At 34.0% G+C, this 24,646-nt stretch overlaps 5 protein-coding genes across 6 annotated transcripts; 3 read left to right on the plus strand and 2 right to left on the minus strand.

Annotated features, from left to right (window-relative positions):
* The first annotated feature begins 1,330 nt into the window (after positions 1–1,330).
* LOC137820597 (cellulose synthase-like protein D3) lies at positions 1,331–6,750 on the plus strand. Of its 2 annotated transcripts, XM_068624764.1 has the most exons (6): positions 1,533–1,731; positions 1,817–1,898; positions 2,174–2,271; positions 2,724–3,641; positions 3,917–4,724; positions 4,832–6,750. In XM_068624764.1, the coding sequence occupies exons 4-6, from the start codon at positions 2,755–2,757 to the stop codon at positions 6,581–6,583; spliced, it is 3,447 nt and encodes a 1,148-aa protein (XP_068480865.1). In that variant the 5' UTR covers positions 1,533–1,731; positions 1,817–1,898; positions 2,174–2,271; positions 2,724–2,754; the 3' UTR covers positions 6,584–6,750. The 2 variants fall into 2 exon arrangements, with proteins under 2 accessions (XP_068480856.1, XP_068480865.1); XM_068624755.1 differs by lacking the exon at positions 1,817–1,898 and having other exon boundaries at positions 1,331–1,731.
* A 3,410-nt stretch (positions 6,751–10,160) lies between these two features.
* On the plus strand, positions 10,161–13,008 carry LOC137811386 (4-coumarate--CoA ligase 2-like). Its single transcript, XM_068613103.1, has 5 exons — positions 10,161–11,171; positions 11,355–11,699; positions 11,774–11,841; positions 12,479–12,572; positions 12,646–13,008. The coding sequence occupies exons 1-5, from the start codon at positions 10,185–10,187 to the stop codon at positions 12,766–12,768; spliced, it is 1,617 nt and encodes a 538-aa protein (XP_068469204.1). The 5' UTR covers positions 10,161–10,184; the 3' UTR covers positions 12,769–13,008.
* A 480-nt stretch (positions 13,009–13,488) lies between these two features.
* Positions 13,489–16,372, minus strand: LOC137811391 (NADH dehydrogenase [ubiquinone] iron-sulfur protein 6, mitochondrial). Its single transcript, XM_068613117.1, has 3 exons — positions 16,111–16,372; positions 13,958–14,042; positions 13,489–13,820 (listed from the first exon to the last, which is right to left on the minus strand). Exons 1-3 carry the CDS (start codon positions 16,225–16,227, stop codon positions 13,711–13,713), a joined length of 312 nt encoding a protein of 103 aa, XP_068469218.1. The 5' UTR covers positions 16,228–16,372; the 3' UTR covers positions 13,489–13,710.
* Positions 16,373–17,378: 1,006 nt separating this feature from the next.
* On the plus strand, positions 17,379–19,422 carry LOC137822579 (protein HIGH ARSENIC CONTENT 1, mitochondrial). Its single transcript, XM_068627493.1, has 6 exons — positions 17,379–17,769; positions 17,975–18,055; positions 18,145–18,218; positions 18,364–18,434; positions 18,531–18,584; positions 19,144–19,422. Exons 1-6 carry the CDS (start codon positions 17,753–17,755, stop codon positions 19,255–19,257), a joined length of 411 nt encoding a protein of 136 aa, XP_068483594.1. The 5' UTR covers positions 17,379–17,752; the 3' UTR covers positions 19,258–19,422.
* A 1,977-nt stretch (positions 19,423–21,399) lies between these two features.
* On the minus strand, positions 21,400–24,560 carry LOC137822568 (transcription factor-like protein DPB). The gene is made up of 11 exons (XM_068627482.1): positions 24,437–24,560; positions 24,178–24,349; positions 23,990–24,069; positions 23,755–23,798; positions 23,551–23,613; positions 23,300–23,446; positions 23,135–23,203; positions 22,893–22,991; positions 22,134–22,204; positions 21,724–21,931; positions 21,400–21,643 (listed from the first exon to the last, which is right to left on the minus strand). Exons 2-11 carry the CDS (start codon positions 24,336–24,338, stop codon positions 21,572–21,574), a joined length of 1,014 nt encoding a protein of 337 aa, XP_068483583.1. The 5' UTR covers positions 24,339–24,349; positions 24,437–24,560; the 3' UTR covers positions 21,400–21,571.
* Positions 24,561–24,646: the final 86 nt, after the last annotated feature.

Raw genomic sequence — 24,646 nt, forward strand, 5'->3', positions numbered from 1 at the left:
TTGTTCAAGGTTTTTTTTAAGAAAATAAATAAAATTCATAATATTGAACTTTGAGTCAAATTTATAATACGAAAATTATCATAATAATTAAATAATATGTATAAATGTATATTATATTTAGCAATATCTTTTAATAATAAATTTATATGTAAAATCATCAAATAACAAACAGTTTAGATTATTTTATATTTTTTTTAAATAACGTATTATTATGTACTATTTAAATTATGTACTAAACCAGTTATTTGACCGGTTCGGTTTTCGAAACAAAACTTTAAAGAAACCGACCATAAAATATATGTTCAAATCATAAAGTGGAGCAACGGATTCATGATAATGAACTGTGATAATAAATTAAAGGTACTGTTAATATAAAACATTATTATCATAAAAATATTTCACATAATTTAATAAATTGATTGTATGTTACATCAATTAAAGATTTGTTTATTATTTAATAACTTTATTGTTTAATTTAATAAAAATACATTTCTATTATAATCATTTTAATTGCTGTAATTACATATAATAATTTGGTTTTACGATTTAAGAACTTTGTGTTACACGTTTAACGTTAAAATATATTTCAAAATAATTTGTATCATCGAGTAAAATTTTTTTTTTTTATTATTTATGACTGTTCTAATGAAGAGTTTAAGAGATTTTTTAAATTATAACATTTTCTCTTTTTTGTACGGAGTCTTTTATTTATAATTTATTATTCTTTTAAAGTGTTAGGGATTTTAAAGGAGGGTTTATGAATCTTAATTTTCTTCTATTATTTAATTTTTTGATTCTCATTACTATTATATGGATTTTAGTTTTTTTTTTTTTTGTCTTGTTAATAGTTCAAATACAGAATGTGATTGTCGATAAATAATAAATAAAATCATACTTGATCATGGAATATATTATAGGAACACTTTCCTTATATTCATTTAATGGGAATACTTTTTATTAATAATTTCTTTATGTTTTATTCCATATTCAGCAAACTTTTTAACATTGCAATAATTAAATTAAATTAGTGATAAACAAAATCATTATAATAACGATAAAAAAAATTCAATGAATTGAAGTGAGTTGGCATCCACTGGAGAATGTTTGAATTTAAATCAGAATACTCAAATTTCCTTTATATTTGACCTTTTTATTTATTTTTCAGATTCAGTTAAAGACAATATTCATCTTAATCTAAATTTGTTCAAAGCAAAACAAATCATTATTTTTTAATTTTATTTAAATTCAATTAAATATGACCCGACACTAAAATTCTCCTTTATTCACGGTATCTGTGCAAATTAAGGAAAGTGGTTTCAAAATTGTTGTCATTTTGGACAAAAAAAAATGATTTTTTTATAGCATTCAAGCAGTGGGCACCATCAACTCCACTTCTCTTTCATATCCAAGAACCTTCATATGTAATAATTTTGTATTTCGAAGTAAAATAAGAAAATGAAGGAAGTAAAAGATTCATTTTTTAATATGAAGATGCAGCATAATACAACTATGATGTGATGGGTTTGAATCATGGAGCAGTAGTGCTTAGTTTTGCTCACGACTAACTACCTCTCTCTGTCAACGTGTATCAGGGAACGATTGGAGAGCATGTTATAAGCTCTTGCAATCAGTGCCAAAACACTCTGTAATCTGTCACCATTTTCTTGCAAGGATCAGACACAGTACAAGGATGTCAGATCTCGTCTCAAGCTGAGTGGCATTAACTTTTTGGTATGATCTCTTTTTCACCATCACTCTCAGCTTGATCCTTTTTCCTGAGATATGCGTTCATGGGGTGTTTCTTTTTCTACTAAAGGTGTGATCTTTATGTGATTATTCTCATCACTTTCATGCACTTGTAACGGGCTGATTGATTGCCGAGAATAGAGGCGAGAAAGGTGAAAGTGGGAACATTTTTTTTTCCTGAAATTTAGACTTTTGAGGATTTGTGAGTGAAGCAATGCAGGGAAGTCAAAGGAGTTTTCCAACTCAGCATGACTTCATGTGACTGTCTGTCTTGAACAGTTCAGCACAACACGCTTTGGTTTATTTATTTGTTGATTTCTGTTTTTCGTTTTTCTCTACTTTCATCTTCTTCGAGTCCTTGATGAAGCATTGAACCCTTTTCATCGGAATCTTAGTCCTAATGTGGGCTCTTGGTTTGAGTTGTCAGAAATTGCGAGAAGGATGCTGAAGAACCCTGGATCTTGCACTGGAGGTTTAACTGCATTTGGGTACTTCTGATTCAGCTGAATCTGTAACCTTTCATAGGTGAGTCTTTAAAGTTTTGTTGCCATTTATTTTATGTATCAGAGATTTTGTTGGTTGCTTGACATTTTCTGTAACCTCTTGAAATTTTGACAGAGATCCAGATGTAGACTGTAGAGTAAATGATTAGTTAAATTTTGATTTTGAACAGTGGAGAATTTTTCACAAAATTTAAAAAGCTTGGACTTGATTGAGACTTGAATGATGCACCTTTATTATTAGGATAGCGTTAGGTGCAATTCACTTGAATATTTATTTTTGTCTTATCAATTATCATTGTACGATTTATTGATTACGAATTTAGATTCACCTTTGAACTTTGATTCCAATCTCTATAACACAACGTTGAAGAAGATCCGATTGCTCAAGTAGTGGATTTTGCAGGACTTTTAAGATTAGTCTCTATAACACAATGCTGAAGAAGATCTGATTGTTCAAGTTGTGGATTTTTGCAGGACTTTTAAGATTAGTCTTTGTTCTTCAAATATGTCGTCAAAACCATTCAAGCCAAGCCGGTTATCTCATTCTCAGCCACCAACTTCTGAGGCTTCTGATGGCCAGAAGCCTCCTTTGCCTCCAACCGTGACGTTTGGTCGAAGAACTTCCTCTGGTCGCTACATCAGCTACTCCAGAGATGATCTTGACAGTGAACTTGGGAGTAGTGACTTCATGAATTACACAGTGCATATGCCTCAGACACCTGATAACCAACCTATGGATCCATCAATTTCACAGAAAGTTGAGGAGCAATATGTGTCAAGCTCCCTTTTTACCGGAGGATTCAACAGTGTTACTCATGCCCATCTAATGGATAAGGTGATAGAATCCGAAGCAAGCCATCCACAGATGGCTGGTGCAAAAGGGTCTTCATGTGCAATTCCTGGTTGTGATTGTAAGGTGATGAGTGACGAACGTGGTGTGGATATTCTCCCTTGTGAGTGTGACTTTAAGATATGCAGAGACTGCTATATAGATGCAGTAAAAGCAGGAGATGGAATGTGCCCGGGATGCAAAGAGCCTTACAAAAACACAGAGCTAGATGAAGTTGCTGTGGATGAACGAAATGGTGGAAGGCCATATCCGCTTCCTCCCTCAAGTGGAGTGTCTAAAATGGAGAGGAGATTGTCCTTGATGAAGTCAACAAAGTCAGCATTGATGAGAAGTCAGACTGGAGATTTTGATCACAATCGGTGGCTCTATGAAACAAAGGGTACCTATGGTTATGGCAATGCTATTTGGCCAAAGGGAGGAAATTTTGGAAGTGGAAATGGGGATGATGATGATGTTGTTGAGCCAATGGATCTGATGAACAGACCCTGGAGGCCACTTACTAGGAAACTCAAGATACCTGCTGCTATTCTCAGCCCATATAGGTAAAAATACTTTTGTTTTCTTTTGCCTTGGATTCTTTGTAAAAAAAATTCAAATCAGTGATTAAGATACTTACATTACACCACAATGTTTTCTTCAATTTTCCAATGATAATTGACTTTGATGAAGCCTTTTGAAAACGAATTATATTTCATAACTTTTTATAGTTGTATGATCTTATTGCCTGTAGTTTGTATGATGTGGTCTAATCAAGTGTGTTACACCAATCATCTGTCTTCTAACAAGTATGTTGTTTCTGTTGCTTCTAATTTTTCAGACTCATCATATTCATTCGGTTGGTTGTCCTGGTACTCTTCCTCACATGGAGGGTGAAGCACAAAAATAGCGATGCAATCTGGCTATGGGGAATGTCTGTGGTATGTGAGATATGGTTTGCCTTTTCCTGGCTACTGGATCAACTTCCCAAGCTATGTCCAATAAATCGTTCCACAGATCTTAATGTTCTGAACGAAAAATTTGAAGTGCGAAGTCCCAACAATCCTACTGGAAAGTCTGATCTACCAGGCATAGATGTCTTTGTCTCTACCGCTGATCCTGAGAAAGAACCACCTCTTGTCACTGCAAACACCATCTTATCTATCCTAGCCGCAGACTATCCAGTTGAGAAACTTTCTTGCTATGTTTCTGATGATGGAGGCGCACTTCTGACATTTGAGGCAATGGCTGAAGCTGCCAGTTTTGCCAATGTGTGGGTTCCATTCTGCCGTAAGCACAATATAGAGCCTAGGAATCCTGAATCATATTTCAACCTAAAGAGAGATCCCTACAAAAACAAAGTCAAGCCAGATTTTGTCAAGGATCGCAGAAGGGTGAAGCGTGAGTATGATGAGTTCAAGGTCAGGATCAACGGTCTGCCTGACTCTATCCGGCGCCGGTCTGATGCCTTTCATGCAAGAGAGGAATTGAGGGCCATGAAATTGCAGAGACAAAACAAGGTAGATGAACCTGTAGAAGCTTTAAAGATTCCAAAAGCCACATGGATGGCTGATGGAACTCACTGGCCAGGGACTTGGTTGAATCCTTCATCCGAGCACTCTAAGGGTGATCATGCTGGTATAATTCAGGTATTAAACATAGTGTTCCACTAGTTCCTAGTGGAGTTACTTGTCAAGTGTCAAGTTTATTCTTTGAGAGATGAGAGTGAATAATTCATGGTTGATGAATGATGCAGGTGATGTTGAAACCTCCAAGTGATGAACCTCTTCTGGGAAATGCAGACGATGAAAAGCTCATTGACTTGGCTGATGTTGATATCCGTCTACCCCTTCTTGTTTATGTTTCTAGAGAGAAACGTCCAGGCTATGATCACAACAAAAAAGCCGGTGCCATGAATGCCTTGGTTCGAGCCTCAGCCATCATGTCAAATGGTCCTTTTATACTCAATCTTGACTGTGATCACTACATCTACAACTCCAAGGCAATGAGGGAAGGTATGTGCTTTATGATGGACCGTGGTGGTGACCGAATTTGCTATGTTCAGTTCCCTCAAAGATTTGAGGGAATTGACCCTTCTGACAGATATGCCAATCACAACACTGTCTTCTTTGATGTCAACATGAGAGCACTTGATGGACTTCAAGGACCAGTCTATGTAGGAACTGGTTGCCTTTTCAGAAGAGTTGCTCTCTATGGTTTTGATCCTCCTCGCTCTAAAGAACACCCTGGCTGCTGTAGTTGCTGCTTTGGCAGAAAAAAGAAGAATGCTAACATCTCCGAAGAGAATCGGTCACTGAGGATGGGTGACTCTGATGAAGAAGAAGAAGAAATGAATCTATCAATGTTCCCTAAGAGATTTGGAAACTCAACTTTGCTTATTGACTCAATCCCAGTGGCAGAGTTTCAAGGCAGGCCACTAGCCGATCACCCTGCAGTGAAGAATGGACGCCCTCCGGGCGCCCTCACCATACCGCGCGAGCTTCTCGATGCATCGACCGTGGCAGAGGCCATCAGTGTGATCTCTTGCTGGTATGAGGACAAAACTGAGTGGGGACAGCGTGTTGGATGGATCTATGGATCAGTTACAGAAGATGTGGTTACCGGCTATAGGATGCACAATAGAGGGTGGAAATCAGTGTACTGTGTTACCAAGCGTGATGCATTTCGTGGCACTGCTCCAATCAATCTCACTGATAGGCTGCATCAGGTCCTTAGATGGGCAACTGGGTCAGTAGAAATATTCTTCTCAAGAAACAATGCACTTCTGGCAAGCCCAAGAATGAAGTTTCTCCAAAGGATTGCATACCTCAATGTTGGAATCTATCCCTTCACTTCCTTTTTCCTGATCGTCTACTGCTTCCTCCCTGCACTTTCCCTCTTCTCTGGCCAATTCATTGTTCAAACTCTCAATGTCACTTTCCTTGTGTATCTCTTGACCATCACTGTGACTTTGTGCATGCTGGCAGTGCTTGAAATCAAGTGGTCTGGCATTGAGCTGGAGGAGTGGTGGAGAAATGAGCAGTTTTGGCTGATTGGAGGAACAAGTGCACACCTAGCCGCTGTGCTGCAGGGTCTGCTCAAAGTGGTAGCAGGCATTGAAATCTCCTTCACCTTGACATCAAAATCTGCTGGGGATGATGTAGACGATGAGTTTGCTGATCTCTATGTTGTGAAGTGGACATCCCTTATGATCCCACCAATCACAATCATGATGGTTAACTTGATAGCAATAGCAGTTGGAGTGAGCAGGACCATATACAGTGTGATACCTCAGTGGAGTCGTCTACTAGGTGGTGTGTTCTTCAGTTTTTGGGTGTTGACTCATCTCTACCCTTTTGCAAAAGGGTTGATGGGAAGGAGAGGAAGAACACCAACCATTGTTTTTGTATGGTCTGGTCTCATAGCAATCACAATATCACTCCTTTGGGTGGCCATCAATCCCCCTGCTGGTACCAACCAGATCGGTGGTTCATTCCAGTTCCCATGAATACCTCATTCTTTTTGCAGGTTACATTTTTTTTGTTGTTTAAAATTCTTTTTCCCTCTTGAGTCAACAACTGAGTGATGATGATAGCAGTGAATGAACTTCATCACAGTTTATGGTGCTTGTGAATTTTGTGAAGAAAATTAAAACTGGAAATATTTGATACTGAATGAAGATTTGTTCTAGCCTTATATCACTCACAAAACTTGTATATCTTTCTTGAATGATTTGTAGATATGTTCAGTAAAACTCTAATTTTAATCAAACATTAGTGTAAATCTATGTAACAAAGACACAGACACCGATACGATACACCGATACGAAAATACGTATAGTCTCTGTATAGTCTCTAAAACGTAGGACATAGGAATACAGATTTATATATTATATAAATTGACAATTAAGATTAATGTGCACAAATATATTTTATTTTTCTCATAGCAGAAAAATGTTTTTCATAACTGGTTCAAAAAAAATTATTTCTTATTTTTGTAATCATAATAAAAATTTATACAATAATTTTAAGCTTTTATAATATTAATGTATTTCTCCTTTTTAAAATTGTGTTAGAACCGTATTAAAATTGACAGAAATTCAATAAATATTTGTTGAATTGGACACTTCATCGATACGTGTTCTACGAGTATCGGTGTCGGATATATGAGTCTGATACAGACACACCTACACCATTTAAGATGTGTGTCTGAGTCTCATAGGTAAAAACACTTAAAAAGATTTATCCATTTTTAACATGAAATTTTCCAATTCTTGAACTCTAAAACGAGTTTATGTTTAGAATGATTTTTCTAAGAACTTGTTACAATTTTCTTCCCTTAAATCAAGTGAGTGAATTGAAACAATTAATGTTCCTCAAAAAATTTGAGTTAATTATAAAAAAATTTATACTATGTCATATAAAAGTAGTAACTCTGAGACACTCCAAAATATTACTTAAACAAATTGCTAGAATATCCAAACTAAACAACTTCTAAAACGAATATTACAATCAAGTTTTTCTAAAATACAGTTTTCATTGTCTTTTGTCCTTATTCAAACAGATGGATTACTGTAATTAATTTTATTTATATGTAATTATTTTGATCATGTTGAATTATATTAACTAATAATTAATTATTTTCAATTTCAATTTCAATTAAAGTGATACAAGTTTACACATTTTGGCATCTCCACTTTTACCTTTTTGAACTAAAATATAATTATCCTCTATTCCTCTATTTTTAATAAAAAAATAGCACTTTTTATTTGTCACTTTTTAAATTTTAAGATAAAATGCATATTTTTCAATTATATTCTTAATTTAATTAATGTAGAAAAAACTAATTATCATAATATAAAGAAAAAAATATATAATGCTTATGTTTGATGGGGTAAATAAGCTAATTACTAATTTATAAATTATTTTAACCAACACAAAAATATTTGATAAACTATTTTGAGTAATTTATTTTGAAGAACTTTTAACTATTATAAACTACAATTAATTTATGACTTTTTCTTATTAGCATCTTTTCTATTTTAATGTATCGTTTTATCATTTTGAATTTCTTTTCACTTATTATTACTTATTTTTAATTTTACATACACGATTGCATTATTTTTAATATTTTTTAAATTATTTTATACGTTTTTTTATGTATTTTAAATTAAAAAAATGTTTAACATTACTGGATATTATCTCGTATGAAAGTTAGACACAATAAAAGTTATTAAAAAAACTCAATTTAAAATTAGTTTAAATCGAGAAATAAAAATAAATAAATCTTTTAAAATAAATAAAAATTTAATTTGATTAGCAATCATTAGATTAACTAATTTAAATAAAATGACTTATTCAAAATATATATACAATTTTTAAAAATAAATAAAAATATTAAAAAGTCCAAAATAAATTTAATTATTTAAAAATATAAAATTATAATTGCATAATAATATTATATTTTTACCTAGAAAACACAAATTTATTTTATTACGACAAAAAATATATAATTATATATGTTTATGTGATTTTACATTTATTAATTATTTCTTACCAAATATTTCTAATTCAATAAATTAGTTTATAAGCTTTAAACATATATAAATTAAGAGTTTAAAACCTACACCTAATTTATGAGTTACAAATTATGGAAACTAATCCAAAGGGTGGAATTTACAATCTATAACTCAACATTTAGAAGCTCATTTGGAAATGGAAAAAGTGTATACTTGACACCAAATTATAATAATATTTAAAATTAAAAATAATTAAAATATTATTTAATTAATTTTTAAAATGTATTTTTTTACAGTATTTACGGTGTTAATATATCACCATCCTTAAGAAATATGTTACTATTACTTACTTGAAAAAAGTTATTTTTATGTGCTTATTTTTTAGAAATTGGAGTATGTTGTTGTATAAAATATTAAAATGGCTTGCAATATGATGAACTTGATAACAAAAATATTATTTCTATTAAATTCATCTTGATTACAGAATTGGATGTTTTACCTACTTCTTAGATTTTCTACATGCATACCAAAAACTTAATGTAATTCTAAAATTAATAATTTAAAAATGACAAAGGGACAAGTTTTGTTCAAATTTCATCTCAGATTTAAATTTATTACATTTTATTAATTATAAAAGAGGTTAAACATGTTTATGGTCTATATACTTTAACACCAAATTGGAAATTGGTTTTTCATCTGTGATATATAAACATTAGACAAATATTTTTAATATGAAAATGATTATAATAAGTGATTTTGTATTTATTATTATTTTGATTAGAGATTGATGCTTGTAACTAATTTCATTTATTAACTTCAAATTAAACTAATATCGGATACACACTGATTTCAATCATTTTCACATTAAGTATTAACCTAAAATTTTGCATCACAAAGAAAAATCAATGAGCAAAATTAGGAACATGTTTAATCCTTATAAAAGTTATCAAATTGATTAAACATTTGCTTATATAAAATTGTCTTGAAGATTGGCTTTGCATTATTAAAACAAGTTACCTCTTTCTTTGTTTGAGGAGGCTTAAATAAGATAGTGTGGCTTAACTAAATGAACAAATTCCTTAACCTATCAAAAATATCTTTTTTCGAGCCCTGATATATTGGCACATTTGACGTTGCAGACGTGACAGAGTGAGATTGCACGCGAATGAGCAGTTATAATAGGTGACGTAACCAGTTTTGCGTGTGCCAGTATATGTGAAGGAATCTGTGACTGGGTAATTATAGTAGGATTATTACACCGATTAATTCATCTAACCGATGTAATATATGGTTCTTATTAAAAAAAAATGATTTTTTTTTCATGAAAAGTGAGTGACCATAAACATTACATAAGTAACCACTTACACATACGGTTAACATTTTTGCGTGCGTCACATAAGTAATCACTTACCTAAACATGAGTAATATATTATAATATACCAAATATTACTTAATTAATGTCACACCAAATATCACTTTTAAAGTGTCAATTAATGTCACAAGTATCAAGTATGGGTCCATCTTAGTAACCAAGGGTATTAATAGAACATTTTTCATAGCCTAAATCCAGACACAACACACAACATAAACAATGTCAGAAAGAGCTGAACCTGAAACACCCCAAACACACATTTTCAGATCAAAATTACCAGACATACCCCTCCCCAACAACCTCCTTCTCCACACATACTGCTTCCTTAAACTTCCCCAAGTTTCCCACCGTACGTGCCTTATCGCCGCCGCCAGAACCTATACCTACGCCGAAACTCACAGCGCCTCCCGGAAGGTGGCCGCCGGCATGTCGAAGCTGGGCATCCAGAAGGGCGACGCCGTCATGATTCTCCTCCCTAACTCCCCGGAGTTCGTGTTCTCCTTCATGGCAGCCTCCATGCTCGGCGCCGTGGCCACAACCGCCAACCCCTCCTACACCGCCGCCGAAATCGCCAAGCAACTCGCCGCCTCCAACGCCAAGCTGGTCGTCACCCTCTCCGAGAACGTCCCCAAGCTCCACCAGCAAGAGCGCCAACACTTCTTCAAGGTGGTCACCGTCGACGACCCGCCGGAGAATTGCACGAGGTTCCCGGAGGGCGACGAGAGCGGGGTTCCGGAGGTCGAGATATCGGCGGAGGACGCGGTGGCGCTGCCGTTTTCGTCGGGGACGACGGGGCTAGCGAAGGGGGTGATTCTGACGCACAAGAGTTTGGTAACGAGCGTGGCGCAACAGATGGAGGGAGAGAACCCGAACATGTACCTGAAAGAAGAGGACGTTGTGTTGTGCGTGCTTCCTCTTTTTCACATATTCTCCATGCACATCGCCATGATGTGCGCGCTGAGAGCGGGGAGTGCCATTTTGTTGATCGAGAAGTTTGAGATGAGGAAGCTGCTGGAGGCGATTGAGCGGCAAAGGGTCACGGTGGCGATAGTGGTGCCGCCGCTGGTGGCCGCACTTACGAAGAACAGTACGGTGGAGGAGTATGATTTGAGGTCGATACGATTGGTGATATCGGGGGCTGCGCCGCTGGGGCAACAGGCGGAGGAAGCTCTCCGGAAAAGGTTGCCTAACGCCATTCTGGGACAGGTATACTCTTCTTTACATTGTTATAAAAAGTGAATTTTAAGTCTAACTGAATCCCATACAATCCCATAAAATCGGTTGAATGAGATGAAGTTTGTATCTACATATAAAATGTTATAATCTCTATCTACACCATGCATTGATTCATTGTTCTTCCATCTTATCTCTCTCTTTCTCTGAATGAAGGGCTATGGAATGACAGAGGGTGGACCAGTTTTGACTATGTCTCTGGGCTTTGCAAAGTATCCATTCCCAACGAAATCTGGTTCATGCGGAACTGTGATCAGAAATGGTGAACTGAAGATCATTGACCCTCTAACATCCTTTTCTCTTCCCCGTAACCACTCTGGGGAGATTTGCGTCCGTGGGCCACAGATCATGAAAGGGTACCTGAATGACGAGGAGGCCACTGCAGCCGCCATTGATGGAGATGGTTGGCTTCACACAGGTGATATTGGGTACGTGGATGATGATGATGAGGTTTTCCTCGTTGACAGGGCCAAGGAACTCATCAAATTCAAAGGCTTTCAGGTACATGCATATATACTATAACATCTCTTCTTCTTCTTCCTTTTGTATTCACTCACCTGCTATTACTTTTACAGGTGCCGCCGGCAGAACTTGAAGACCTTCTCATGCGCCACCCTTCCATTGCAGATGCAGCTGTCGTCCCGTAAGTAACCATCTATCACAATTTCTATGCAATGATTTGAATTATTTACATATTAAATAATAAAAATATCTCTTACAATATTTTAGATTTTTAACTAAAACTAATCTTATACTTTAATTACCTTTTTTATCAGTTGTTATTGATGTATAATTATAAAAGTTTTGAAGTCGAACATTCTTCTTAAATATTCTTAAATGAGGAATCCATACGTTAACAAAGTGTTCGATTTAAAAAATATTAATTAAATTTTTAATAATTTTAATACGGATCTAATACCATTTTTAAAAAAATATATATACATTAATTTTTTTTAAAAATTAAATTGATCATATAAATTTTTATTATAATTTTAAAAATAAAGAACAAACTTTTTAAATGATAAACATTTTTATTATAAGTGTTTATTTTATAAGTTATAATTACTTTGTCCATTATAACTACTATATCATAATAGTATGAGTTATTTTTTATTTTTTTATCTGTTATATAAATATATTACTCAATAATTTAAGTATAATTAATAAAATATATTATTTTATTATTATTATTATAAATTTTTATTCTTTTTATAAATTAGATATATAAACTAATAATGCAATGTTGTTATTGGAACAATCCCTCCAAAATAACGTTACAGGCAGAATGACGATGCCGCCGGTGAAGTTCCGGTCGCTTTTGTCGTGAGCTTTGATCTTACAGAAGATGCTGTAAAGGATTTTATAGCTAAACAGGTAGAATTAGTAAGATTAATTATAAAATATTTAGAATTAAGAGAATGAGACGATGTGTTTGATGTGATCATAGGTGGTGTTTTACAAGAGACTGCACAAAGTGTATTTTGTTGACGAGATTCCAAAGTCTTCCACTGGAAAGATATTAAGAAAAGAACTGAGAGCAAAGGTGGGGAGCATTATTCAGAGGACCTAGCTACCACTCTTTTCCCATTCTTTTCCTTAATTTCTTCTTCCTTTGCTTTGCTGTTCTTCCTCAATGTGTAATCAAAGGATGCATATTCTCTTCAGAGATTGAAACTGCATCCAAAAGTATGTTTTCATGGTTCTACAAAGTTGTGGTCCCATACTTTCTAATTCAGAATTTGTGTTCCCATGGAATTCAGTAGTTGGTAGTGATAAATAAATGGATGCTGTTATTTATTGATTTCCCTAATTGATGGTAAGAATTTGGAATTTCAATTTTGCAGTGTTTCATCATCACTATTCAATGTTCACACCACTAAATGTAGCAACTAATCCAGGGTTTGATACCACGTTTAATATTCTTTGGATGCTCATATATTAACACCTTTATTAGTGAAAACTTTTTACACCATAATAAATTAATATTTTATTTATTTTCGTTTTATTTTTTTAATTTAAAAATATTATTATATTATTATAAACTAGTTTCAATCGTATTACTTTTCATTTAGAAAAATATACATTTGACAATTTTGTTACAATATATAACCCTCTTTCTTTACTTAAAATTTTAATTTATTTAAAAAATCAAAAATTAAAAATCAATATATAACCCATTTTCTGGAAAAACCTGTTACTTACGGAATTCCTATTCCAAAATCACCCAAAATTATCAAAGATGTGCAAGAAGAAAAAAATATAGGGGTGCAGGAAGAAAAAATTGTAAGGGTGCAGGAAGAAATACCCATTAGGAATTAAATAAGATAGAAGCTGTACCTCGAGTCTCACGATTACGTACTGCACTTAACAACGTAACCCAACAAAATAGATAGTACATGAACATCTTATTTAGCAAATTGTAACAAAGAAGTATATTTGTTACGCCATGATTTAGTCAGAAACATTGCAACCAAAAACATAATTTTCAACAGAATACATGTATAAAGCAATCTTAATGGTGATGATCTTGAACATAACGTAGGCCACAATATTTGCAAACCGCTGGCTCCGCCAAGTCAAGGCATATGAATTCAATCGGGTGTCCAAGGGCAGGATTCGTATCTGAAACCACCACAGCAATATCCAAATTAGTTATACTCTCCTATAACAATCTATCACCAGAAACTATACAAGCTTTGTATCTTCGCCAAGTCTTGTGCATGTTCTAAGAGAAGAGAATTTTGAAGATAAAGCCATACCTCCTTCGCAGGCCACTATCCTGCCATCAACCTTAATTGGAGGAACTTCATTAATAAGCTCCATTGGAGATTTCTTGCTTGTGTCCTATTACAACAGTAGAAACTAAAGTAAGTTTCACATCTTCCTGAGCACAATTCTATAAGCAGTAATTCCTCAAGATTTCAGTCCGCGAGACCAACTCCTATAAGCTAAGCTTGCTAATAAAGAAGCATACATAAAGTTGGAGCCACTGAAAAGGAGGTAGTGCTATTAACTGACTGTAGCCAGTTAGCCACTGTCCTCTTAATTTTAGATCAGAGTAAATAACATCAAAACTTCCCGTCCATTTGTGAATTGCACAACCTTCCAATTTTCCCTATCACTGCATTAGTCCTTTAATTATTTGAAAAATATTACACTGACACCTCTTATATACATTATATTAGTCCTCCTTAATTGTTAGAAAAACATTATATCCTGTCTCCTTATAAGAGATTTTTGTAAATTTTAAGAAGACACGAATTTTATTTTTTTTCTCAAAAAAACTTGAGTGTTGTCGGCGTTGGCATTATAGAAGTGGATAAAACCACAAAACAAACTAAGGCATCTGAATAGGTATAGATTGGGGCAGGCAAGAAAATAAACATAAACCAAATCAAATTGTTAAACTGATCCATATAGAAGCAGAATAGAAAAATATCCAACAAACCAATTTCAATTAAGTTCGTTAGCAATGAAACAATTCAATTTAATTATCTAAAGTAGACCAAAATTCAACCAGGTAGAAATATCTTCAGAGATGTAGAATCCAATTTTTTAACACCTCTCTTTATCTCGTTCTTAGAAGTTTCTCTACTCAGTATATCAGTGCATAAAATCTGGGTCGTAGTATATCATTGAATGGAACAAATGCTTAACTCTTTGTTCACCCTCAAAGCTCTACCACCGCGACATTAAACTGTTTGATTTGAATCCACAGTCACGTGGTAAAATTGCTTGACACTATCACCACGTTCAATCATTAGAAGTTGCCTATATTGCTGATCAACTGTTCAAAATTTCCATTGTAAACTGAACCTTGCATTTTGTTCGATCAAGCTGGGGGTTGTCATTTACTATCATCAAGTTCTTGAGTCGTACTGCATTCACGTCATTGCCTTCCATTCCAACTAATCAACCCTACATTCCTACTCATCCATTTAGTATTACAAGAAACCCATCAACCGTATTGTGATTGTTATAAAGCAAAATGGCCGGTATTTTCAGCATTTTTATTGAGCTTTGCTGCATTATAATTGTCGTTCAATCTATTGTTGCCTACTCCTAAAAGTGATAGTATCAAGTTTTATAGGTTGAACCAAACAAAACATGGATAACCAAAACAAAATAAACTGGAATTGTTCGTCTTCTAGCTGAATTACTGAACCCAATTGTTTTTCCCGACATTTTCAAATTGGTTCTATTTTTTCTTCAAAACTGCATCATGCCCACCCTTAGGGATAAATCTGAAGGGTGAGTAACCATTCCCCATACAAGAAAACCTAAAATTTCCCAGTCAGCGCTGTAGATTCCTTTCCCACTTTCTGCTGCTTCAAGTTTTTTTCCTCCCTCAGAATGCAGATTTCATCTGCACAATCTACTTAACAAGCCTCTTAGAAGATTTTTCCATCCAAAGCAATTTACTACATTCCTTTATCACATCCACCCCCCTCCAGGTGCACACATGATCTGTGATTGAACCATCCCTAATGTTTCTTTATACCTCTAATTCTATTCTATCAAGTTGTAAGATAAACGTAAACACAGCACAGAGAGGCTATTTCAAATGGAACTAAATTGCACATATCCACAAATTTTTCATATACCAGCAAATACCAGAGCAAACCTAAAACAACAATGAAAATGCATAGGAAACCACCACCACCAACGGCTAAACATGAATAATCCTGGCAAATGACGGTGACCGTAGACATTTCAAAAATTCTATCAAACAAATATGTAGCTAGAATCCAATAAATAGCAGCTAACAAATTATGTAATAACCCTAAATTGATTCCAGACTTTGGTTTGATGAAACACAAGATGCTTTGTTAAGCTAAATTGATGCGAGCAATAAGCGTGAGGCGATTTGCAACGACATAAAATGATATCTGGTTGCGATGGATGAACGTACCTGCATCCACTTGGCGGTGTGGTTGCTGATTTGAGAGGCTACGAGGCTGAAACTTCTCGTGCTCGTGTTCGTCGATGACGAAAATTTCATGAGGTTCCTCAAAACACTCGACGCCATCTCCCAAACACTAAATTCGATCACACAACTCGATTATCAGATCAATGAATCGCACGGGAAATGAAGGAATCGCTAAATCGTATTCTATGTTCTTTCTGAATTGAAACCCACACCCTCCGTGCGCAAAACGACACAAGCTAATCACAGAAGGTTCATGAAATCGTCGGGCCTATTCTCACTATTGAAATGGGCTGGCCCGTGATCTATTGGCCCATTAAATGAACCAGGGTAAATTTCTTTATGCACCTCCATGGTTTTCTCCTGCACCCCATACTTTTTAAAAGACAAAAATACCCTTATTCTGTTGATTTTTTTTTTTTAATTCCAGAATGTAAAATCTATAGACTTTCCAGATCACAGCCTTTGAAAGTTAATATTTGTGATCTTTTTATTTTATTTTAGATTGTATAATCCAAAATACACTATAATTTTTTTTTATTGACTTGAATAAAATGGTCATTTTGAAAAAAGTGGGGTGCACCAAGAAATTGTAAGGCTGCGGAAAGAAAAGCCATCATAATCATCCATACACTATTTACTTCGATTACTGCATATATCATAAAATGGTTAATTCTTCCTGCACCAGATTAATTGTGATATGCACCCAACACCTGTATAGGAAATATCTATTTTGCCCTTAATCTTTCGGATATTCATTTCCATTACACAAATAAGACAGTTTTCATATATGCAAGTCCGAAAGTGAGATGTACCTTTCGGATATAACCACCCGCAGTCTTATTTGGACATACAAAAATGTCTTCTTCGAAATGCTAAGATTCATAAGTTTTTTTCTCATTCCAGTTGTAGAAATCCAGAAAAGTTGACAATGGTAGTTTAGGATTTTAAAATAAATGTTGGATATAGATCACAATTGAACTAGGGAGAATTAACCTCAGAAAATTAAATAATGAGAGTGGATATGTGGTTTAATAAGGAATTTAATAGGTGTATATTGATAGGATAAAGATTTGCATTATTAATAAATTAAAAATATTTTTTGGTATAGTTTTTAAGATAGTGTCTATAAAAGTAATTTTCATCTTATATAATTGGCTATGATTAATAAAATACCTTATCCTTTAATAAGGAAAACCATCTAGAATGATACATTCAAGTTGAATAAAACCTATCTTTTTTAACTGAAATATATATTGTATTTCTTCATCATGTGCATGATGCATGTTCGGCATAACCTAAACAGAAAAAACTTAAGTCAACTGCTATTTTGCTTCAATGGTGGTGGGATCAAATACTATAGCACAATTAGTGAGAGCATAGTAAAAAAAATGGAAACTATGAGCTTGTTGCCATTTTTCTATAATATTTGCATACATGGCTTGCACGCCACATGCTCGTGAATATGTCAATGTACAATTGACAATACTTGTAAACGAAAAAAAGTATATCAATCAAAAGGTCAACTTAGTGTCACCACTTGCCATAGCAAAGCTAAGTTTTCACAGGCTAAATACTCTTCATACAAGTTTGGCATTGGATGTGAACTCTGTCAATAGAGAAAGGAATGGATGCCACCAAGGAGTAAGTGTTTCTGAATATGAATCACTTTAGAAAAACTTTGCTGTAGGAATTTGTATGGAGAGGAACATGAAATTTTTTCATTAAATATGATGAACTCCACTTTTTAAACAAGAGAATTTATGGGGGAAAAAATCTTTCTGATTTATGCATTTCATTCTATGCTTGTAGTATATGGCTCACAGTTCTGATTTATCCCTATTTGCAGTCATCAAAATGTTGTAACCATTGATGTCCATGCTGCTAAAAATCTGCTAAATTCATCAGATTATAGTTATCTGGATGTGAGGTAGCAAAAGGTTTAAATTTCTGCAGTTTCCTTCTCTATTTTGAATTGTTTGGGAATAATCAATGTTATGTCTTTTGCCCCTAAAATAGGTCAGTTGAGGAATTCAACAAAAGCCATGTTGAGAATGCTTATAATGTCCCCTACATGTTCATCACAGAAGCAGGTAAAGTGAGTTTAAAGTGGTAGTATAAAAGTATCAAAATCTGGGGTGGTTATCTCTCAAAAAATATGAATTTAACACTCTGCAAACATATATATTGAATTTAACATTTCTTGATTGACATTTTTTCTTATTTGCAAATGAACAGGAAGGGTGAAAAATCCAGATTTTGTTGAGCAGGTGACAGCAATATGCAAGAATGAGGATCATTTAATTGTGGTAAGAGACATGTAGCCTTTTTAAGTCTCTAAATACAAAACAACAAAGTCCAAAGCTTCTAAATGCTGATTTGTTATGATGGATGAAAATTTTCAGGCTTGCAATAGTGGAGGAAGATCACTCAAAGCCAGCGTTGATCTGCTTGATTCGGTAAGTTTATAATTAATTTTAATCTATGTAGCACAAACACAGATTTTGTTACGACAAGGCCACGAACACAGAAATATGTATAATTTTTAGAATGTTGGATATGGGAACAATGATCTATGTAATATTATTATGAATTATATAAATTGACAATAAAGATTTATGTGCATAAGTATGTTTCAAAAAAAAATTTGTAGTAGAAAGATGTTTCTCATGACTGGTTTGAAAGGATTTGTTCATTATTTTTATAATCATAATAAAAATTTATCCAATAAGTTTAAGTTTTTAGAAAATTAATGTATTTTTTCTTTTTAAGATTGTGTTAGACCCGTGTTAGAATTATCAGAAATCCAACAAATATATTTTGAATTGGACACTTCACCGATACTTCTTCTACTAATGTCATACGAGTGTCGGTGTTTGATACGTATGTCCAACACGGACACACGTCAAGGCTTTACTATGTGAAAGTTATAGAATAAAATCCCTCTAATTTTGTGGTGATTGTTATGGTAAAATAATATTATAAACAACACATAAACATATGATGCTATAAACGCAGGGATTTAAACATATTGTGAATATGGGAGGAGGCTACTCTGCTTGGGTTGATGCTGGTTTTGCTGGGGACAAGCCACCAGAAGAGCTCAAAACTAGTTGTAAGATTCGTCGTTAAGAAGTTCTATTATCCCAATGTTTTTAATAAGGAAACTTTGAAACCATTTGTAACTTTCTTTGTATGATAACACGTACTTTCAGTTTCTTTTATTATTTTTACTTTGCCAAAAATGTGTGAATGTTTTCGATTATTCAGGGGTGGATCAAAGATGATTCTTATTCACATTTTGTGGGAAGTCTTTGATTGGTGATGATTCAACTGTGAAAATAAATTAGAAATTCGAAAAAATCTAAGAGTATAAGGCAAGAGACACAATGTTAATTATAATCTACTATATTTTTCACATTTTCTCCATTTTTTCGCCAATTTCAACAACAAAGAACAGAAGAACAACATGAGAAAACATGAAAGTACAAGACTAATTTAGGTAGTCACAGTATAACTTAGTCTCAATGAAAAAATTACCAAATTTTTTTTTCTAATTTTTTTAACATGTATTTAAGATTCAAAGTCAAAAAGACTTTTCTAAGAGATATAATCTCATATTATAGTCAATCAACTTAAAATGGCTTACAAAACTGATATAATATTTTCAATTTTTTTTGGTGAAACATATAATCTCATCAACTGATTAAGTGTTCGTTAGAAAATTATTTACTAGCATTTAAGTGTAATCTTTAAATAAATTATAATAAGAAACCCTTTTTGTCCTTAATTATGCCTCTGGATTATACTCATAATTGTCAAATTACATTTAAAACGATAACTCCATCCAAACAAAATAGCATTATGTATTTTGTGTGTGTATAAAATAGTGATACGTATTTTCTATCTACCTATCAATTAGAAAAAATAGCGATAATTCTTATTTTAAATTATATTCTTATATAAAAGAAAATGTAGTGCATGATAACATACAAAAAAAAATAACAGAAAAAATACGTATTTATTATATTACTAGAACTAATTATCGTATTCTTAAACATTCCATGCGGTATTACATGAATAGCATAAAATTTTAAAATGAAATTTTCATTTTATGAACATTAAAAACATTTTATTAGTGGTTTAAATTATTTCAAATATAAATCCTAAAGAACTACCAGATTTTATATAACAAGTCATCTTTTTCTATAAATATTTTATATTTTCACTAAATATTTCTCATAAGTATGTGCTGAGACACGATAAAATTATTATTTTGAAAAGTCATTGTAACCTATTTTTTCTTCTCACCTTTCACAATTTCAGTCTTATTTTCTCCTCGAAATGAGAATTTTTTTCCGGGTCCCCACCAGCTTTAAATTGTTTTTAATATCTTCCCTTCAGCAAATATATTATACAAATTTGAAGGTGATTTCCTTCGATGAAAACATATCCAAACCCACACTAAGCACATGTCTGGTTACCAAATATATTATACTTAATGATTACCAAATCCATTACAGTCCCCAAAAAATTGAAACTATACACACTAAGTAAACCTTATCAATTCTACCATGTTAAATTTTTCCCATAATAAAATCATATTCAAGTTTTGTACGTCTCATGTGATTGACACTAAAATTGCCTCACTCAGTTAATGTTGGTAACACAATTTGAATATAATCATTATGGATACAAGAATATCCATTGCCCTTGATCACTGCATGTCTTTTTCCTGATGATATAACCTCAAAAAGGGGTTTATCCAAACATATCAAGACACTTTTCATTTACATATATAGTAACACTAGTAAATGGGAAACAAAACACATAATCAATGGCTACCAAGATAGAGATGGACGCATTTTAACATGGGCTTGTAAAACCACAAGAATTCCTTTCTATCCACCAAGAAGCATCAATACGACCGACATCAATTATTCCTCAATAATCAGGATAAAACTTTCGCATTCCCAGTAACTAATACATTCCATTAAATTTTTCGCAGATGAATTTAGAACTACTGTTAATAAAACCGCCACTACACAGCTAACAGGCATGAATATGATTCTAGACTCACTCAGTTAAATATGAATAAATCATTTTTTCTGTTAATCGTCTTCTAAAAGAATAATACGAAAAACGTAAGACGCAAGATTTCCATCAAAAGTTATTTAGAATTAGCAAGAGGGCCCAGACAATGCTACAAAACAAACAATAGCATTGGTCCAGATACCAAATAAGCAGGAAAACTGTACACTATAAAACAGAAAATTAAAAATTCAATCCTATGCTGTGTCACAAACCAATTTATGAGACGGGAAAATTACAGTGAAAATATGTCGGAAATAAAAAAATTAAGGTTGTCTACGATGGATGATGAGCAAAGAGGGTGCCAAAGTCTACCGCTAACAATAAAGAAGACATACCGGCCTGCTTCTAAGTTCTAACCTACAGAATGATTTGGCTGTACTGATGAATAACTATTATGACGGTCAACCAACTGAAGCCAATTTCTCTACAAAATATACAACCATGCTTACATAAGGCAACATAATATGATAAACTTACAGATTAATGCTCTTGCTTAACCCTTGCCTTTAATATGCCAGGGAGAGGAGGTGATGTTGGGGGCCTATTTGACACTTTTAGATTTGTAGGAGGAGCCTGTGGTTGGCACAAGCCTGACATGCTAGAACCTTCACCTCCATCGGTAAAATTGTGGGTCGTATTATCTTCCTGTGGTCTCTCACAAAATTTCATTGCCTTGAGAACATAATTGTCGTCGTGCAGCTCAAAAGGAGTACTGCAGAGAGAAGAAAAAACAAATTGTTAGTGGCAGATACATTTCCCAACACGGGACAAAAACTATTCAACGGGGACCACAACCACTTCCCAACTTCTCTACCAGAAAATTCTTTTACTAGCCATGGTGTTTAACTGTTTGACGAAAATAGGATGCACTAGTTCGGAAAGAATGCCAAGTGAAGCAATAGTAGCTTTCTTACCTATTGAAATCAAAATGAACAAGCTGCATATCTTCTGATATTTCCACTTCTACAGTTGCATGAGGACGTGTCTGCAGTTTTAAAAGACCACAAATATGAGATTAATTAATTAAGTTGCAATACCATGAAGAGCCAAATCACAGTAGGGTGTGCAGATTCTTCATTAAAATTATTAAGTTAGTGATCTAAGTAAGGTGAACTTATCAATAAAAGCCTTCAGTAGATATAAAGGCAAACTGAGTTAGGTGAACTTAGCAATACGAGTTGATAATATTCCTCTACCATATAGTTTATACAGAATTTACATTCAGTTGACAAATTTAAATGAACACCCACAGGAAAAGTGATAAATATTTCTAACGAATTCATTATGCTGCTTAATAGGTAACTAACCACAATAGTTAGTTGTAAGTTAGCAGAAAAGAGAGTTAGTTAGAAAGTAAGATATTTAGAAAAATGAGGCATGTTGCCTATAAATAAGAAAAATAAGTTGAAAGGGGAGATTTTATTGTGTGAATTGAGAGGGAGGGAATTAGTATTGTTATGGGAATGTCCAGGCCTCTCAAATGTCCAGGGAATTATTTTGTACTCCTTTTCTGTTTAATAAAAGCTTTGCTGTCTATAATTCTGAGCCAGTTTACTTACTATCACAGATGCAGTGAGTAACGGTTTCATCATTAAATATAATATTCAAGGTAAACTTGGGCAGCATTCTCTACCAGAAACCACAACAAGAGATAATGGGGTGATGATATATACCTGTACCAGAATAAAAGGCAAAGATACACCTCCACTGGGAGGATTTCCTGAGCTATATAACTGCTCATTTCGTTGAATAAGGTTCTGAAGGCCTACGAACTTGACATAACAATGCAAGTAATTAGCAAACAGAAACTAAACAAAAAACAAATTGTTAGGATCTTAGTCCATATTTCAAAGGGAGAAAACCAAGTCTACAAATTCATTCCCATGTTAAATCTTTTACAGTTGGCAGGACTTACTTGCTCCTCGAGCTCCTGCAGATAAGCTGTTTTCTTTTCAATTCTATTCCTGAGCCCAAGACGCTCTGTCTGTTGGAATCAAGTACATTTACAGCTCACAACATCACTGCAGGAAAAGCATAAGCCAAATTGAGCAGACTAAACAACTCCAGACTGTGGACAAACCTTTATTTCTTCAATATCATTCACACTAGTACGAGGAAGTCCCTTCCATTGGATTTCCTTTTTATCCTTAGAAATAATGTCCATCGCCATGAGAACGTTCAGAGCATCATAGACCCTTCGACGGATGTTTTTCTCATCATATTGTTGCTGACAAATGTTCATCCCCAAAAGTAAGTCCACAATACTCATTTAAATCTTCAATTTATGACTTGCATATAATATTTAAATTGTTTATATGATGGAGAGAAAACCTGATCAGGGGTTAATTCACTAGTGGTTGGATCAGAAAATTCAGCAACAAGCTCATCCGCCACCTACAATATTAAAATAATCAAATAAAATTTAAGAAATAAATTAATGGAAGGACACAGATTATATTCTATGACACAGAAACTAAAGCGAGCTATCAATTCAAATGTGGCAAAAAAAAAAATGAGTTAAAGTAACCACCTAACCTCATTGTAAGTTGTTCTTCCCCTGTTTTCTACCTTCTCACACACTACAGACATGCAACAATAAATGAGAATCAAACCAGAACCAAAATCATCAACACGACCTACAAAAATAACATCTAAAAATCCAATTGCAAACACTATCATTGCAAATTTCACATTCAACACTCGCAGGCTAAAAGTTAGCAACTAGAAAAGGTCCAATCCAGAAAACAAAATTAAAGAGATGAAAATTTACCTTTCATGCTAAATTGGCGGAGACCTCGTCCACTCTTATCAGGTCCGACTGCGCGTTGGCCTCTCTTTTTCTTCTTGCCGCTGTGATGAGAATGAAATTGAATTTTGAGATAGTAGAAATCAAATTCACGAAAGTAAACAGCATTGTGCGCGATAGGAAGAGAAGAGAAGAGAATAGAGAGCACAGACGCAAGAGAGGCTTGTGATCCAGCATCATCAGCGTGTAAGTCGAGATGGTTCAATTTGAGGAGCGTGTTGTCGGCGGGAGGTGGCAAGCTGCTGGTGGAGGCGGATTGACCGGAAGCGGTGGTGGCGCAACCGAGAACCTCGTCGTCGTCTTCGTCTGCCATGGCGACGAGGCCTAGGGCACGAAATGTGCGAACAAAATTAGCAATCTAGAATACAAATTGGATTGGCGAGGGAATGGAGCAGATCTGAGTGACAACACCTTGCTTTGTTTCTTCAGTCACGCCACGCAACAACAACAACAACAATACGTAATGCTGTTTCGCTCCAAAATTGATTTTCACACCTGTGCTCTCGCAACTGTGTGTCACTGCATTTTATGAATTTATCACTTTGGTTATAAGAATATTTCTTTTATGAATTATTCTTTCATCTCATCTTAAACAAAATAATGGTGATTTTTTTAATTTTC

The sequence above is a fragment of the Phaseolus vulgaris genome, chromosome 11 (genome assembly GCF_000499845.2).
Source record: "Phaseolus vulgaris cultivar G19833 chromosome 11, P. vulgaris v2.0, whole genome shotgun sequence".
In the NCBI taxonomy this organism is placed as follows: Eukaryota; Viridiplantae; Streptophyta; class Magnoliopsida; order Fabales; family Fabaceae; genus Phaseolus; species Phaseolus vulgaris.